The 18,352-nt window shown below is 46.0% G+C and overlaps 2 protein-coding genes across 8 annotated transcripts; one reads left to right on the top strand and one right to left on the bottom strand.

The window, feature by feature from the left end:
- The first annotated feature begins 1,398 nt into the window (after nt 1–1,398).
- Nucleotides 1,399–6,572, top strand: ZBTB3 (zinc finger and BTB domain containing 3). Of its 6 annotated transcripts, none has more exons than XR_006334733.1 (3): nt 1,426–1,563; nt 1,858–3,857; nt 4,247–6,572. XR_006334733.1 is itself a non-coding variant. In XM_043871520.1 (2 exons), exon 2 carries the CDS (start codon nt 1,909–1,911, stop codon nt 3,451–3,453), a length of 1,545 nt encoding a protein of 514 aa, XP_043727455.1. In that variant the 5' UTR covers nt 1,399–1,419; nt 1,858–1,908; the 3' UTR covers nt 3,454–6,572. The 6 variants fall into 6 exon arrangements, 4 of the variants coding, with proteins under 4 accessions (XP_043727455.1, XP_043727448.1, XP_043727433.1 ...); XR_006334740.1 differs by having other exon boundaries at nt 1,858–3,575; XM_043871520.1 differs by lacking the exon at nt 1,426–1,563 and adding an exon at nt 1,399–1,419 and having other exon boundaries at nt 1,858–6,572.
- Nucleotides 6,573–7,239: 667 nt separating this feature from the next.
- TTC9C (tetratricopeptide repeat domain 9C) lies at nt 7,240–18,121 on the bottom strand. Of its 2 annotated transcripts, none has more exons than XM_043871538.1 (3): nt 17,316–18,121; nt 10,189–10,371; nt 7,240–8,961 (listed from the first exon to the last, which is right to left on the bottom strand). In XM_043871538.1, the coding sequence occupies exons 1-3, from the start codon at nt 17,386–17,388 to the stop codon at nt 8,867–8,869; spliced, it is 351 nt and encodes a 116-aa protein (XP_043727473.1). In that variant the 5' UTR covers nt 17,389–18,121; the 3' UTR covers nt 7,240–8,866. The 2 variants fall into 2 exon arrangements, with proteins under 2 accessions (XP_043727473.1, XP_043727470.1); XM_043871535.1 differs by lacking the exon at nt 17,316–18,121 and adding an exon at nt 16,599–17,291.
- Between the last annotated feature and the right edge of the window lie 231 nt (nt 18,122–18,352).

Genomic DNA, 18,352 nt, shown 5'->3' on the forward strand with positions numbered 1-18,352 from the left:
ACTCAATGGACATGGTTTGAGTAAACTCTGGGACTTGGTGATGTACAGGAATCCTGGCGTGCTGGGGTCGCAAAGAGTCCGACACGACTGAGTGACTGAACTGAACTGAACAATAAATATTGTATGACTTGGAAGAATATCTGGAAGAAGTGAGCTCTCAAACTGAGGCCAGTGTGGCCTGCATGTCTCTAGTATAATGATGGAAGGTAGAAAGAGGAACTGTCCCTAATCCTACTTAGATCTGATTCGAATGCTTGGCTACAAACAAAGTGGAGATGCTAGGTAAGGCAGGTCAAAGAGTGAATAATGTTCGAAGGGCACTGTGCAGTTACCACTGTCAATGGCCGGCTTCCCTGGTGGCTCAGTGGTAAAGAATCTGCCTGCCAAAGCAGGAAATGCGTGTTCGATTTCTGAGTCAGGAAGGCACCTTGGAGAAGGAAATGACAATTCATTTCAGTATTCTTGCCTGGAAAATCTCAAGGACTGAGCTATAGGCGGGCTATAGTTCATGGGGTTGTAAAGAGTCAGACTCGACTCAGTAACTAAAAAACCTTGTCAACATACTGTCCCTGTCTGAGGACAGGCAGGTATCACTGACTCCCAATTTACAGTCCTTTCCTGTGGTTTTCTAAGAATTTTGGAATATTTCTTAAGTAGCCACGCTCTTTTTCACGCCCAGGGACATCTTAGGGCCGCGAGCCCCCTCCCTCCTCTCCTACCAGCAACTGCCCACTACGCTCCAGACACAGAGAAGGACATGCATCTCCTCACTAGAGATCAGGCTAGGGACACTACATGCACACAGCTGCTAGCTCTCTGACACCACTACTGCTTAGCCAGGAGCCTGGAACTATCAGACTGCATGGAGTAAAGCAGTAGGGCATCTTCGAGTTTTTGAGGGAGAAAGAGATCTTCAAGAGACAACTGCAGATTAGAGAGGTGTAGCCATCGCCCACAGTTACGGCTGAGCCGAGTCTAAGACCCGGACCTCCTGGGTACCACACCAGTTTGTTGGTCCTCCTTGCCGGGACACTCACCAGCCGGGGTGACGTGCTGCCCGCTAAGACACAACGCTCTGCGCTGTGGCAGGCCTCGCGCCCCGCCCCGAGGGCGTCGCGCTCCACTGCTCACAGGTCCCGGCCCTCCCACAGCCTCAGGTAGATGGAGAAGCTCAGCCAATCTCAAGGGCTCCGAGGCAAAGAAGGCGGGACGAAAAGGAAAAGTTTAGGACAGGAGCGCTAACCAATACGGCGCCTAGCTGCCTGAGCGACGGCCACCAGCACCCACTTGGAGACGCTGCCCTGAGTCAGGGGAATGTTAGTAGAGAGTGAACCAATCCGAGACGAGGGAAGACAAATTTGAGCCAATTAAAACTAAGAAGGCGGGAAGGGGCGGAGCTTTCCCGGTGGCTGCTCGTTGGTGGGTGAGGGTCAGCTTTCTCTGCTAGTTCCCACCCTCGGACTTCTTAGCCCCTGGAATTCGAGAGGGGCTCAGGGAGTTCCCGGAGGAGGGCGAAGAGGTATCGCCCGAGAAGGCCTGGGGTCGAGACTCCAGTTGGAGGAGGTGCTGGAAGCTACCGGGTGGGCATCGAGGAAGCGGAGGCTGCCCAAGGGGCGGGACTTCCGGGGAGGGGCTTTGTGGACGGGGCGGGGCCTGCTGCTAAGGTTAGGCCGAGGGGCGGGGCTAAAAGTAGACCCCTGGGTGTGACCTGGGAGAAAGAAGGGTAGTAATTTAAGGGAGCATCTCGGGGTCGGGATGCTGCTGCCAGAGGCTTTGGGGTGGCAAGTAGTAGCTCAGAGCTGACGTTAAGGTTTATAGGGAGGTTACCTGCCCTAACCCACTTTCCTCTCTTCCCAGGGAACCACTGGAGAGGATCTTCCTAGGGTCCCTTTCCCTTTGTGGAGTGCTATGGAGTTCCCAGAACACAGCCAGCAGCTGCTGCAGAGCCTCCGAGAGCAGCGGTCCCAGGGTTTCCTTTGTGACTGCACCGTGATGGTGGGTAGTACCCAGTTCTTGGCCCATCGGGCTGTGCTGGCCTCCTGCAGCCCATTTTTCCAGCTTTTCTACAAAGAGCGGGAACTGGACAAGAGGGATCTGGTGTGTATCCACAACGAGATTGTCACAGCCCCGGCCTTTGGACTGCTTCTGGACTTTATGTATGCTGGCCAGCTGGTCCTCAGGGGGGATACCCCTGTGGAGGATGTGCTGGCGGCCGCCAGCTACTTGCACATGAATGATATTGTCAAGGTGTGTAAGCGGCGGCTGCAAGCCCGGGCCCTGGCAGAGGCGGACAGTACCAAGAAGGAAGAAGAAACCAACTCACAACCCCCTAATTTGGAGTTTTTGTCCAGCACTTCCCGTGGTTCCCAGCCTTTGTTGGCATCAGCAGAGACATCAGGGCACTGGGGCAAAGGAGAATGGAAAGGCTCTGCAGCTCCCTCACCTGTCTGTCCTCCAGATGAGCCACCGATGCCAGCTGGGGCTGACACTACACAGCCTGGCGTGGAGGTTGAGTCATCGCATCTGTGGGCACCTCCTCTACCGGTGGCTGATGTCTCTCTTGCCAGCCCCAGCAGCTCCACAGAGACCAACCCTGCAAACTACTTCCCTGCTGCGGGCCTCCCAACTGTTTCAGTGGAGCCACTGGCTCCCCTTGATGTGGGTTCTGAGAGCCTGAGGGTGGCAGAACCAAGGGCAACTGGAGGACCGTTGCAAGGCTTTTATCCCCCAACTTCAGCTGCAGTCCCAGTTCCATCCGAGGTTCCAGCCCCCGCGGAAGCTGAGCTGGTACAGGTGAAAGTAGAAGCAATTGTGATTTCTGATGAGGAGCCTGACGTGTCAGAGGAACAGCCTCGAGGTCCTGAGGGACTCTTTCCTCCTGGAGGAGCCATGTATGGTGGACAGCCCCCCCAGCCAGAGGCCTTTGAGGAGCCACGGGCAGCAGGACTGGAGGAGGTGCGGCCCAGTGACCACTTCCTGACGCCAGATCCTCACCTACGCTACCATTTGCTGCCAGGTCCAGGGCAGTATCACCGAGGGCTGGTGACCTCGCCCCTGCCTGCACTATCCGCCATGCATGAGCCGCTCTACCTGCCTTCTGAGTATGAAGCAGCCCCAGGAAGCTTTGGGGGTTTTATTGAGGATGTTCCGACTTGCAAGACATGTGGGAAGACCTTCTCATGCTCTTACACACTGCGTCGTCACGCCACAGTGCACACGCGGGAGCGACCCTACGAGTGCCGCTACTGCCTGCGCAGCTACACGCAGTCCGGGGACCTGTACCGCCACATCCGCAAGGCTCACAATGAGGACCTGGCCAAACGCAGCAAACCGGATCCCGAGGCTGGCCCCGTCCTGGGAGCGCAGCCCCTCCCTGGCTCCCCGACCGCAGACAGACCGAACAGCAGTGCTGGAGGGCCACCCAAAGATTTTGTACTTGGCTCCAAAAACTAACACCCGGGAGAGCATGCGCCGATGCCAGGCCTGCTCTTGCCGCCACCAGGGGGTAGCACGGAAGGTGGAAGCGCCTCATTTCCTCAGCTGGGGACGGAATGAAGGTTCTGCCCAGGCTGAAGGTTCCTACCCTTTTCTTTTCCCAGCCAGAGAGGACTTTATGGGTATTGCATCTCAGCCAACTCCTCGCCGCGCTGGGAATTTTCCTGAGATGTAATCGCTTCTCACTCTACATTTTGGACCATAAAGCTGGCAGTGAAAGTATTGCTCTAAACCGGTTGGCTGGTTTCTTCCACAAACATGCATGCCTCTTGATTTTTTTCATAGCTTTCCTTCAGACTTTTTAGGAATCTGACACCTGCATTTGGGGTAGGGGTCAGGTTGCTTAGGAGGAAAAAAGTGAGGTAAGGAAAGGGTAATGTAGACTTTACTTAGGAAAAGTATACAAATTAGGTTATTTTACACGATTATGGTTTATTGTTGTATTTGAGCTCCTGTGCCCTGGGCTGTATTGGGGACTTCATATACTCATTTAATCGTCAACAACTTTATGAGGTATTATCCCTGTCCCCACTTTTTTTTCCCACAAAGGAAACTTGAGACTGAACAATCTACATTAGCTTGTTCAAGGTCACAGAGCTAATTAAGGCGCAGGCCAGAATTTGAACCCTGGCTTATGACTTCATGCTGGTTTGAAACTTTGTTGAAGATGGTTAACTTTGAACTAGAAGTTGTTTCTTTTTTGAGTGTTTGGTTTTGTTGCCTTACCCCTTTCTGTCTGCTTTCCATGTAGAAAGACTTGGTTGACTGTTTCAACGACAAATACTGTATTGATGACTTGAAATTTTTGCCTGCGTCTTATATGTGGATTGAGGTCTCTGAAGACAAACTGGAAGGCAGAAACACTACCGTGGAGGTAGGTGTGTGGGGGGAGGTTGGGGGCCTGTGAAATGGAAATGATGAGTACTTGGGAAAACTAAAGCAAGGAACACTGGAAGAGAGCCTCAGAGTTCATCTAGTCCAACTTTCTCACTTAAAAGGTGTGATGATAGCCTAGACAGGTCAAATAACTCATCTCTGATCACACAGGTGGTTACTGGCAATAGAGATAGCAAAGAAATGGGAGCTTGAGGTGTTGATGTGGCATGGGGGATAAAGCATTCTAGAAATGCAAGAGAAGGTCTGCCCCTGCCTGTGGTAGAATGGTGTTTGTATGATGGACCAGAGGGCTACCCACAAACCCTTTCTCTTTGACACATAAGGAACTGAGTGCAAAAAAAGCAGGAAGGAATATTTAGAAGATGAAAATATGAGTGAATTTCCTGAATTTCTTCTCCTTTTGGATTTGTTACATTCAGCACTGTGAACTCTTACTAGTAAGCTACTGTTTTTGAGTCATAGGAAGGAGACAGAGCTGAGCAAATATTTGGTCAAAGAAAGTTCCTTACCTGGTACATTATGGGGAGCAAAAGTTGATGTTTAACATTTCCAGGATTGGGAGTGAATTCCATGCCTTTCGTTTTTTTTTATCTTTTTATCTTTCAAATGCCTAATTTTAATTTATGCAAATACATTACTGCCTTAACTCCTTGGTGAAACAAGGCAAGATGTACATAAACCCAGTAAGAGCTATTTTAGCTGAGTGGAGCACCTTTTCCAAAGTCTTTCCTAGAGTAACTATGACATCAAACTGCCTATAAAAATCAGTTGCCTTTAAAAGAGTGAACTTTATGATTGTGAATTATCTGTCAATTTAAAAAAAAAAAACATGGGGCTGGGGGTGGGCGGGGGGAGGAGAAATCAGTTGCCTCAGAATGGTTCCTAAAAGCAAGGCATAATATGTGTACATGTATATATCGTGTATATAATTTCTCTGGACATCTGGGGGACACAGGAACCATTGTTATTGTCTTGGCCATGTGCAATACAAACTAAAGAGGATCTTACTTGGTGACATTCTCCTGAAGAGCATCTACTTTTAGTTCCCAGCATGGAATGCTTTCTTCATTGGAGGTGGCAGCTAGGAATTTGTAAGACATTTAAAGCAACAGCCAACACACTTACAGCCACAGTTGCCTCTCTTTATCTATCTGCTGGACACCAAGAACAGTTTATGCCTGTCCGTGGAAGTGTGATCAATAGAGAAGTTTCTCTGGTTTCCACTTCTCTTGACGGCCCATCCATGGATTCAAGGAACCATAGGTCAGCTTATCTAACCTCTAGTCCAACACTGGATCCTCCTTTTGCCAAGTGTTGAACCTCTGCTTGAAAGAGAACTCACTGTCCCCAAAGGAAATCTATTTAACTGTTGGGCAACCCTAATCACTAATAATTACTTCTACTGAGCCAAAATCGGCCTCCGATGCTGGGATGGGTCAGGCCCCAGGCTACCAAGAGTTTAACCCAAGAAGTTACTTGCTTTTGAGCTCCAAGTTGATTTAGTTTTCAGACAACCATCCTTTGCTCTCCAGTTTTAGAAACATATTCCTAGTTTAGGATTTCACTTATTTTCTTAATTGGCTATTTTGTAAGCATATGCCTTCACTTGCCCTTAGCTTTACAAAACTCACCATTTAGCCCTTCACATTTGATTTCAATTTCTCCAAAGCCAGTGATTCCAAAGATGATTTACTTGGATATATACTAATATTTTTATGGTTGGTTGGTTGGTTTTTTTTTGGGTAAATGATATAAAGTGCTCTAAAATCCCCACCTCAATTTTATCAGTAAGCAATTTCAGTATGCCATCTCTAAAAGGACTCTTAAAGAAGAAAAAAAAAAAAAGGACCAAATACCATGATCACCTGGGTCAGGAAGATACCCTGGAGAAGGAAATGGCAACCCATTCCAGTAATCTTGCCTGGAAAATTCCCATGGACAGAGGAGCCTGTTGGGATACGGTCCATGGTGTCACAGAGTTGGACACGACTGAATGACTAAACAACAACCACTATGATCACACCCAACAAAACTGATAATTCTTGTTCAGAGCTTCCTGATTGTCCCATAAAGTTGTTTTTTTTTTTTTTTTTCAAATAAGAATCCAAATTCTAAGGGTTTTAGGAGCTCTGTGCCAGGACTTCGGAGACCTATATATATATAATTATTTTTCATTATTTCACTTTCATAAACTTTTAATTTTCTTCAAATAAGAATCCAAAGTAGAGTCGTATTTATTTGGTTGATGTGTCTCAAACCTCTTTTTAAGATATAGAATCCCCTCTCCTTTTCCTTGCAATTTATTGCAGAAATTGGTTTTTGCATCTTATGGTTTCAGTCTGGGGTTTGCTGATTACCTTCCTATGGTATCATTTAACATGTTCCTCTGTCCAAAAATTCCTTTCAAAATATATATTTAAATAAAATGTTGACTAAAAAGTAATATAGGTATGTGTTATTTTGGCAAAATTGTAAAGATGGTGGGTATTGGTTTGGGGGAAACACCATTTTCAACTGTTCTTATGTGCTGAATCTTCACATCACCATGAATGCTTTCTCTTCAATCAAACCCTCAAATCCTGTGTGGAAATCCTTAAGGACTGGTAAGGTGCACTGCTTCCCCCTCCACAAACTTCTGAGTACACAGATTTAGCTACCTGATTCCTTCAGGATGTGCGCTGGGCAGACCTCCTCCAGACACATATCTGACTGCCTACCTTTGTCCACTTTCCCATTCATTAACATCTTTGTTAGAGCTGGTCTCCAAATTAAAGACCAAACTGTAAGTCTGACCACTTTGTATCTTAGTAATGCTAAAAAAAAGATTAGTGCAGTACACATCTACAGTACATTATTAAATATCAGCTTTATTTTTTCCTCATTGATACAGAACATAGCTTACTGTAACATCAAGTCTCAGGGGGAAAAAAAAAAGAAAATCAGAAAGCAAAACCAGCCCCAAAGATAACACACAACCATGACATAATTTGGCAACAGTCTAGGCTTGGAAATTTAAGAAGCTTGGAAGAGGAATAAAATATTCCTCTTTTGTTAGTTGTGTCCTTGGACTTAAAAGACTATTTGGTATAAAGACTTTTTGTTATAAGCTGATGGTTGTACTATTTAAGAGTACAGGGAGACATAGAGAGGAGCCTAGCTCATCGAGAGAGACACATTACTGATTAAGAGAGAAGAGCTTGTGTACACTTGGCAAGACCAAGAAGTTTTTGTCTGAAAACTGTGTTTATATGATGGCTAATGACATATACTTATTACTTTCATTCATAAATATAGAGGCAGAGCTATTATGATCTCATCTGCTCTGTACAACTCATACACTGTGGACATTAGAATAAGTGTGCAAAATGAGAAAGGAGCTCCCGGTTGAGGAAGCCTCCTACTGAGCCATCTGGACAAGATCTGCAGCCTGCACCTGCAGCCTGCACCAAGCTTCCAGAAAGTTCTGTCGGTGCTTAAAAGGCACAAAGGAACAAGAACCTTTCCTCACTGTTTCCCTCCTCTTTAAGGAATGGAGTTCTTACGAAATACAAGGTGACAGGTAAAAAACAGATCTATGTTTCTATCCTGTTCTTTATCGTATTGTTTCTAGAAGACTTGGTAAACTGTCTTTCCTTTATTAGAGAAATGAGCATGCTATAGGTAGGCACCTATTAAAAATTAAAGTGTTAATGAGTTTTCTGGCATGAGGTCTTTTGAATGGTTATAAAATATATACTTAGATGCTTGACACCAGGGGTTTTAAGATAGAAGGGTTTAATAAAAAAAAATAAATAAGTATACTATATTAATGATCTGAGTGTGAACAATAGCAAGGCTACAATAGCTAGAAATTATCCAGAGAAACAAGAGGAACTAGATACTTTTGTGGAGGATAAAGAATCTCAGATGTATGTGGAACATTAAGAAAAAGGAGTTACTTTAATCAAGTAGTTACTTTTAAATCTTTCATTTTGAGGCATGTGGGTCCAATCTATAATTGTCTAGTTTCACAGTATATATTTGCCAGTTTGTGACTGTGTAAGGGCTTTCCATTTTGGCTTTAGGAATCTGAGGAAATGAAGGAAAAAAACTGCTTTCTGCCTGTCCTTATTACTTCATCTTCTGCTAAGCCTTCTCCTTTGTATATGACTACATCTACCAACATCTATCATCAAAATCTATGCCAGAGCTCTGATTAATCCACCCATAGCTGATGAATGTTTTCTGGTTGTATTTCTCAAGGCAAATGTTTCTGATATATAATACCATATATTAAAAGCCATATAAATAGAAAGATGGAGAAACAAAAACACAGACTACGTAAGTGATAGAAGTTTGTCCAGCACTAGAAACAAAACAGAAGTTCACCTCAGTCAGAGGTATGGGGTTAACTTCTCTTGCTGAGGCTCAGGTTTCCCTTTGATGGGTCTTTAATGGTTCATCTAAGTTCAAGGGGAGGGGCATCATTCTTCCTTTAACCAAACATGCCCAGGTAGAGCTGCTTCTCTTTCCGATGGTAGCTGCTGAGTTCCAACTGTGTCCGCTGAAGGTACCTCCGGACATTGGCATCTTAGAACAGGACAAAGGAGGCAATTAGAGACAGACCCGTAATTGTACCTCCAGGCAGGAGAGGATTGTGAACACTTCCATTTCTTAAAATTTCTAAGATCTGCGTATATCACAACTATTCTATGCAACAGTACATTTCATTCATTAATACCACTTTTAATTTTTAAAAAATCTTGTATAGGGACTTCCCTGGTGGTCCAGTGGTTAAGAATCTACCTTCTAATGCCAAATGTTTGATTCTTGATCAGGGAACTAAGATCCTCTCTAGTTGTGGCACAGGGACTTAGCCGTCCCACAACATGTATTATCACCTATTTTCAACATGTGGGGCAACTAAGTCCCTGTGCCACAACTAGAGAGGTCACATGTGGCAATAAACCCTGATGCAGCCAAATAAATAAATATATATATTTTTAAAATTATTGTATAAGGCTGGGCTGGTTTCTAACTTAATAATGAAAAGGAGCTGGAAGAAAACAGTAATTTTAAGAGCATAGCCTCTAAACCTACTATACATGGGTAGCAGTTAATCTGTGTACTTGAAGATAAGAAACATGAGCAATGGTTCATATTTTATATCTTTATTAATTCATAATGACTTTTCTGGGCTTCCCTGGTGGCTCAGATGGTAAAGAATCTGCCTGCAATGCAGGAGATCCGGGTAACTGACACTTTAGTGACTTCTCCATTCAAATAGAGTGGTTCTGCTGAATTATTTTACGTTTGGGGACCCTCTTACTTCAGTAGCTGCTCTAAGCCATAATGCAAAATCGGAGACAATTTTCAGAGCTGAACCACCAACACAGGAACAAGTTTATCATTCTCTTGACGATATCCTTTTTGCCTTGGAAACAAGCCTCAAATTCTCAGGAGACCTGTCCTTCTTCTAGGTCATACCTGGGGTTAGCCGAGCTAAAGGATAAATGGATAGCCATGCAAAAGCCAGACCTCAGCTGGAGAACTGGTAGAAACAAGGATTATCAAGTTTATTCATTGGAATCTAGATCCTATTTTAGTCTCCATCTAGGAATTGAAACTTGGAATTCATGAGTAAAAGGCCTGTCATACATTGTCATACATCTTTTTATACTTTTTGAATATTGAATGTGTGAATATATTATTACCTATTTTCACAATACATTGAAAAATGAACTAAAATCCTCTCCCACAGATACTACCTCAGTAGCACGATTTTTTATGCTTCCCACTTCAGCCCCCTTCTCTCACCTTTTGGCTTCCTACTGACAGCAGCCATGAGGTAGTGCCGGGCCTGGTCATAGTCCTGCAGGTGGAAAAAGGCCACTCCAGCCCGATACAAGGCCTTGGCATTATCAGGCTGCCGCTCCAGGACTTTCTGGCTGTATTCTTTCACTCGTTCATAGTTTACTGGTTCCATCTGAAGGAGACAGGCTAATGGCGGCAAATGGAAGGAAGAGAGAAAAGGACCTTATTACACGATGTTCCATTGCCCAACACAAGGCAGTACCAAATCCAGGATGCTATCAACAACATTCACTCACCCAACAAATACATTTACGTGTCCACCATGTGTCAGACATTATTCAAGCCACTGGGGATGCAGCAGTGAGTACAAGTTTTACATACCTCAGTCTACTTTACTATCGAGCAAATACCCATTGTGTGTTGGGCTGGCCAGAAAGTTTGTTTGGGTTTTTCTGTAAGATATTATGGAAAAACTGGAACTTTTTGACCAACCCAATACCTAGCGTGGGTCAGGCCCAGCTATAAAAGTTGCTAAGACTAGAGCTTCCCTCATGGTCCAGTGGTTAGGAATCCGTCTGCCGATGCAGGAGACATGGGTTCGATCCCTGGTCCAGAAAGATCTCACGTGCCATGGAGAGACTAAGCCCTTATACCACCACTACTAAGCCTGTGCTCCAGAGCCTGGGAGCTCAACTACTGAGCCCACCCACAGCAACTACTGAAGTCCAAGTGCCCTAGAGCCTGTGCTTTCCAACAAGAGAAGCCACCCCACAGAGAAGCCCAAGGCACTACGCCTGCAGAAAAACCTGTGCAGCCATATTAAATAATTTTTTAAAAGTTGATTAGACTATACTTTAAATTTATGGGGACTCCCCTGGCGGTCCAGTGATTGGAACTCTTGGGGGGCAGGGGTTTGATCCTTGCTTGGGAACTGGATCTGGCATGCCACGTGGCAAAAAAAAAAATTATTTAAAACTCTTCATTGTCTCTCTTCTACCCAAGGCTCTCTATCTTGAATCTCCCATTTCACCACAATTCTTGTCCTGAGGTCCTAGTAACAACCACCACTGCCATTAATAGCGTGAGTAAACAGTAAGCACTGTGCCAGGGGCTTGGTTAATCTTAATCCACCGTCTGAAGTCAGTATGTGTTAGCATCTCCATTTAATGGATGAAGAAATTAAGGCTCACAAAGGTAAAGTAACTTGTCTAGAATCCCACAGCTTCTAGGTGGAATGAGTAAGAAATCCGAACCAAAGACCAACTCAAAAATTACCCTTCTCAATGATGATATATTATGTCACGAATTCCTTGGATAAAAGGATGGGACCTTGCCGGGAGCTGTTATGGGAGGTCCCGCCCGTGACGAGGTCATGAAGAAAATACCGGGCAGGCAAGGCCGTCCGGGACCCCATCCATGACGAGGTCACGAGGAAAAAACCTGACAGGCAAGGCCATCTAGGATAAGGGACCCTCCAGATTGGCCTCAGCCTCTACGCCACCCTGTATCCTCCCCCCTTTTCTGCTGTTGTTCTTGTTTGCCCTGCTGCGGATTCTTGTGTTGCCTGCCGAGAGCTCTCCTGCTCCTCTTTCACTGAATAAAGACCAACTTAAAACCCTAAATAATAAATCTCCTGGATGCTGGTACCCTATGAAGGGGCCAGGGATGAAGGAAATGCTTCAATTCAAACCCTTTTGCTGGCATTCTGGCTTGTGTGATAAATATGTGCTCTCATTGCAAAAAATGCTCTTGATTGTTCTAAACATCCTAAGCACAGTACGCTAACAAAAGAAACTATTAAGCATAGGCCCCTTCAAGGGGTGAGAAAAGCTCCACAAATATCATAGCCACAAATGTGCCTAATAGAAAATACTTTAGATAGAGATTAGCTGGTGACTTCTTGCAGGTAGTTAACTTTTAGGCTAAGAGCCTGTTTTGTGCCATATCTGCTGTTTCTGCAGTCCTTCGCATTTCTGTTCTGTAAAAATGTAATCCTATCTAGTTCCCATAGAGATGACGCTTATTAGAAAGAAAATAGATTAATTATAAAAAAACAGGGTCGCCTACTGAAGTTGCTTAAGTCACACCAGGTGCAAGCCATAAAATGTTAGCAGGCCTGAAGGCCAAATGATAAGAAAGACTCTTGTGAACGAAAAAGTATGTGGGTGACATCCTGTTCCTCTTGAAGGTCAAGTTGCTGTAATGTTTTGAGATGCCCTGTGTGTAAACAATATGTACTTCCCCCAAAAAGATGTTGTTAAGGGTATAAAGGGGCCGTGCAAAAATAAACTTCAGACTTAGACCTCGAGTTTTGTCTCACTCTCTCTCTCATTCGCCAACGCCGTTCATCCTGAGGGTTCCCCTTTATCCTGCTGGGGCTGGACCCCAGCAGGACCTCAAAGCACAAATCTGTGTAGGAGACAATTTTCAGACCAATGTTCTGTCTTTCTGTAATTAAGGGAAATGCATTTCCTGTTTAACAACTGTGGGAATTACACACAGCATTATTAAATCATGTGCTGGGAAGGAAGAAGTATCAGGGCTGATGTCTGCATCCCTTCTACAACATCCCCACCAAGTGGCCATATGGTTCATACTTAGGTATTTCCCCAGCGTTCAACTAACCCATCACTGATAGGTTACCGTGATGTAACCCATCGTTCCTTCATTCTACAACTAGTTCTAGGGTAATGACCATGTGCTAGGTGGAAGTAGGAGCAGGAGAAAAAGAGGAACAAGATAAGACACCTTAGTGAGTGATTAGAGCTTGCATCCTAATTCCCAGGGAGGAGGAACACACTAACAAATTCACTTATTTGTTAGTGCTTTGTGGAAAATAGAACTGTACTGGGACAGAGACTGAATGAGGTCAGAGTGATGCTTGATTACAGAAGGCGTCCCTGAGAAAGTGACTTTTGGGCCAAGATGTGAATGACAAGGGTCATTCAAGGGACAGGGCATTCCAGCCAAGAGAAGAGAGCCTACAAAGCCGGAAGGTGGGTGTATACTTTGTGAATTCAGTCTACAGAGGAGCCAGATCAAGTCAGGTTGTGCAGGTGAAGGTCAGAGTGTGAATATTTTCCTAAGTATAATAAGATGCCATTGGAGGGTTTTAGCGATGAGGTCTGATTTCCTTATCTGTGAAGTGGGGAAAATCATTACTACCTTGCATAATTTTTGTGAAGATGAGAGGTACTATAAATAAACTGCCCAACACGTAAATGTCACTGTCATGTAAGTGAAATTTCTTAATTTTAGTGAGTCTTTAGGAAACATCTACCAAGAACCTCCAAGCAGAGGGTCTACAGATGGATAAGCCCCAGTCTCTGCCTTCAGGTCCACCTGGACAGTCAAGATGAGTATGTATCTCATTTCCTTGATTTCTGGCCAATTCCCCAAGGTGTATTCTATTCTCTAATATACAGTATTCTGCAATAAGAACTTAAGTACAGAGGCTTCCCTGGTGGCTCAGTGGTAAAGAATCCACTGGCCAATACAGGAGACATGGGTTTGATCCCTGACCCGGGAAGATCCCACATGCCAGAGAGCAAGTAAGCCCATGTCTCACAACTATCGAACTTGTGATCTAGCGCCCATGAGCCACAACAAGAGAAACCACCCCAATGAGAAGCCCAAGCACCTCAACTAGAGTGGCCCCCGCTCGCCAAACTAGAGAAAAGTCCTCGCAGCAACAAAGACCCAGCACAGCCACAAAAAAAGTGAACTTGTCAGGTTTAATTTTAGCTCCACCACTTACTAGATGGTCCTTAAATCTACCTCAAAGGACTGCTGTGACACTTAAGGTTTATATGTATATATGTATCAAGGGCTTATACTGGCATTTCATAAATGTCACCTTAATGAGCCTTCCCTAACCACTACCATGCCTATGCCACTCACTATTCCCATTTTCTTTCTTTTGGCTATGCCATGCTGCATGTGGGATCTTTGTGTTTCCACCAGGGATTGAACTGGCACCCTCTGCTTTAGAAGCTTGGCATCCTAACCGCTGGACTGCCAGGGAAGTCCATACACCATTTTCTGCTGTCTCCTTTTCCATGTTACTTATCATCTTTGTCAACTACAAACGGGTGCTTGCCAACAGCAGGAGGCTGAATCCTGGGCTACTGCAGCTGCAGGCCTTGACACGCCCTGAGGGAGTTCAGAGTGGAGAATAAGGCACTGCGTGCCCCAGGAAAACAGGTGGAACAGGTCTTTAGATTGAACTCCCCCTTCACCAAAATCTTATATACTGACTCCCCACACTGCCTCTTTGGAGCGGTTTTTTTTTTTTTTTTTTTAGCTGTCTGAGGTGCTGTCTCCTGGGCTGCAGTCCTCATTCTGCCCCAAGTAAAACTTAACTCACAACTCTCTCCTTATGCATCTTTTTCAGTCAACATCGTCTAATACACAAGTTACCTCTTTTGTTAATTATCCATCTCCCCATGACAGCAGGGATCGTTATCTGTTTTACTATACTGCGATATCCCCAGTATATCAATAAATATTAATTTATTCAAAAAATAATTGAATGAACCGAAATAGTAGCTACTATAATTACTGTTACTTGAGTCTAAGAATAGTTTTGGACACACTCTGTAAAAAAGCTAGAATGTCACCAAATCATTGCAGACCAGGGTAGTAAAAAAGAAAAAATAATTTAAACAATGATTACAAAGTATATACTTCAAAACAACTTAATTAGCTCTATGGTTACTTTGCCTGCCACAGAACAGACTTCAGAAGTCTCTTTCTTTCAGCAGATTAATCCTAGTGATACTAACTCTGGACTTTATTTCTCCATGCAAGGCCAGCTGGATATGGAAGGTACAAGTTACTAGAGATATCATCTAGCTGCTTTATATAGGAAGGAGGAAAATGAGGAAAAGCTATCCAAAACATCTAAGATGGATGATTTACATTACCAGCTGAAGCAAGTGCCTTCTTTCCTAAATTTTAAATATTAAAGAAACAACGGTCTAAACATAGGTTTGATACTGTGCATGTCCTTTGGGGCTTCTGGGCACAAGGGCTTTTTGTGTCTGCCATTTCTTTGATTATAGGAAACAGTCTGCATTCAGCCTCCATGACCTTCCCTAAGTTCTGAAGGGCAGATTCAAGCAATTGTTAATTAGGGAAGGGTGGGGTTGGGAGAACAAGGAGAGCAGTCAAGAGCAGCCTTGAGGCAAGGTCCTGTTTCCCCAAGGACAGACAGTCTTCAACAATATCTTAAGCTATTTTCCCGATACCGACATCACCTCCAGATGGGAGAAGTTAACAATTAACAATGGTATGCTACCCAGGAGCAGTGTAGACCCCAGACCAGCTGAACCTGAAGGTCAATGATGCTAACCCTTACTTACCTCAACACCAGCCCATTAGAAAAAATGTCCATGAGATGATTACATTCTTTGGACAATTAATATAAAACCTCACAGTATCTTCCCCAGGTGGGGACTCGGTTTTGAAGGCAGGAGCCTGCTGTGTTCCCCTTTGCCTGGCAAAACAATAGAGCTATTCTTTTCTACTTCACCCAAAACTCTGTCTCTGAGATTTGATTCGGTTCCAGTGTACAAACAAGCTGAGCTCAGCATCAGGTTCAGTATTTTCTCTGTGTGTTAGTTCCTCGATCATGTCCAACTCTTTGCGACCTCATGGACTGTAGCCCTCCAGGCTCCACCATCCATGGGATTTTCCAGGCAAGAATACTGGGGTGGGTTGCCATTTCCCTCTCCAAAGGGTCTCCCCGACCTAGGGATTGAATCCAGGTCTCCCGCACTGCCAAGCTGCCAAGTCGTTTCAGTCGTGTCCGACTCTGTGTGACCCCATAGATGGCAGCCCACCAGGCTCCCCCGTCCCTGGGATTCTCCAGGCAAGAACACTGGAGTGGGTTGCCATTTCCTTCTCCAATGCATGAAAGTGAAAAGGGAAAGTGAAGTCGCTCAGTTGTGTCGGACTCCTAGCGGCCCCATGGACTGCAGCCCACCAGGCTCCTCCATCCATGGGATTGTCCAGGCAAGAGTACTAGAGTGGGTTGCCATTGCCTTCTCCCTCCCGCATTGCAGGCAGACGCTTTACCGTCTGAGCCACCAGGAAGTCGTGCAAAATTCCGTAAACCTACTAGCCATCACCTAGGAGTCTGATAGAAACGCAATTGGTACCCACAACTCACAAACCTCAGACCTATTAAATCGGAATCATGGTAGGCTCAGGAAATTGTGTTTAAAAAAACTCTCCAAGTGAAGTCTAAGAAGCACCGAAACTCAATTAGAGCCCCACAGATTGAAAGTATATTGCAATTCATGGCAGAATAACTAGATAACGACAGAAGAGCCATCAGTGTTTTTCCCAATATTCTCAAACTTTCATGTACCGGCCTTGACATTCTACCCTCCCGTCGGCCCTGTTCTTACCAGCCAGGTTGTTGTAGCAATCTGTCTGGGTGGTGTGCAGTAGGTTTTCTTGTTCAGGTGTGAGGGCGGGGCCCTGAGGTCCCAGATTAGGTATCGGGGAGGGCAGACTCGGATCCAGTCCCCGCAGCTGCAGCAGAGCTCGATGGTACCCACTTACAGCATCCCGGTACCTCCCTTCCCGGTAACACTGGTTCCCTTTCTCCTTGTACAGCTGAGCCTCCTGCAGGCGCTTCTCCATAACTCTGTTGCCCAGTGCTCTTGAGGAATTGGGACGTGAAAGAATAACCGAAGCTCTAGGAATAGGAGCGAGGCAGCCAATTTTGGCAGCGGACTTAAAAAAGCAAGGAAATTCTCCTTCTCCAGGAGGCCTCTCAGGGAATGATTGCTTGATTCTACCACAGCCCCTTCCTTTCTCCTCTCCAGTTATATTTTAATCTCTGGAAGTGCAAGCATCTGATCAGGAAGTAGATGTGGGAACAGCAAAACCTGAGATTAATTGATTTCCCAAAGCGGCGACTCCCGGGTGAGAAAAACCCACGAAAACTCTAAGGCCGTAACTAAGGAATCGTGGCCGGCGTCTGAACGCCGGCGGCTCTGGTTTCCTCCTTTCGTTCGGACACACCTCCCTGACTCGGAAGCGGAAGGGAGTAGGCGGGAACAACTGCTAAAAAGGGTCTAGGGGGTTTGTCTCCATACCAGCTCTTTGTTTGCACTTACTCAACAGCGTTTGTTGACTTCTGGGCCGGGAGCTGGGGAACCGAGGTGAACGCAGTCCATGCACCCCAACCATAGGCCGTAGCGCAGCCCAGCTGCAAGTTCCCTTACGCCCAGCTCCCCGCCTCCCTGCAACAGGCCAAACCCGAAGTCTCTTCGCCGCACTTCGCTTTACAAATGGGGAGCACGGAGAAGTCAGGGTTCAGCCTCCCAAGAGCTTGGTGTCTGAAGGGTCGCGCGCATTGCACCACGAGCCCAATCAGAAGTGGCCCGGGAAAAGGAATCCCACAGACAAGACCCCGCCTCTCTAGCCTCCCCTGCGGAGCAACCCAGGGGGGAGGGGGGAATCCCCCTGGCTGCTTCGTCAATTGAAAAAAAAAAAAACCCCAAACTGCAAGATCATAGAAGACCAATCAGAATTGCAGATAACGATTCAAGCTGGCCAATAAGGCGAGGTCAGAGTGTGTGTTGCTGGGTAGAAATTGAAGGCTTGAGGGAATAGGTGGGCTGGGGTTTCTGCATTCTTTGGGTTTGGAAAGTCCTTTTGTTGACTAACCAGAAAGACAATTGCCAGGAGTTCACGTTTCAAGAGTCTCCTTTCTTCCTTTCTGGCTTTTTTTCCCCTCAAGAAGTGGCTGCTTGTATAAACTAAGGGACAGAGACTACCGAACAAGCCCTACGACGACAGCACGATCGGATCAGACGGGACTGAGGGTGGGGGGCGGGGTGACGGAGTGGGAGGCGCGTGTGGCGAAGGAGCGCCAGGCGGCTGCGCAGCCCCCGCTAGAAGTACGGAGTGGGGTACGCACACGCCTCGGTGCGACGAGGCACTTGGGCCGAAGCCAGCCTTTCCCCGACTCCGGCTCCGGTGCGGCTGCGCCGTGAAGCCGCCAGCGGCGATTGGCCCAGGGGCTGAGAGGGGCAGGAGGTAAACGGAGGGAAGTCCGTCGTCCTGGGCGCGCGCCCGCCCGCGGCAGAGGAGCCGAGGGTCGGCTGGAGAGGAAGCAGCTTTCCGCTGCGTTGTTTTGGGCTCCGGGGGC

The sequence above is a fragment of the Cervus elaphus genome, chromosome 2 (genome assembly GCF_910594005.1).
Source record: "Cervus elaphus chromosome 2, mCerEla1.1, whole genome shotgun sequence".
NCBI lineage: Eukaryota > Metazoa > Chordata > Mammalia > Artiodactyla > Cervidae > Cervus > Cervus elaphus.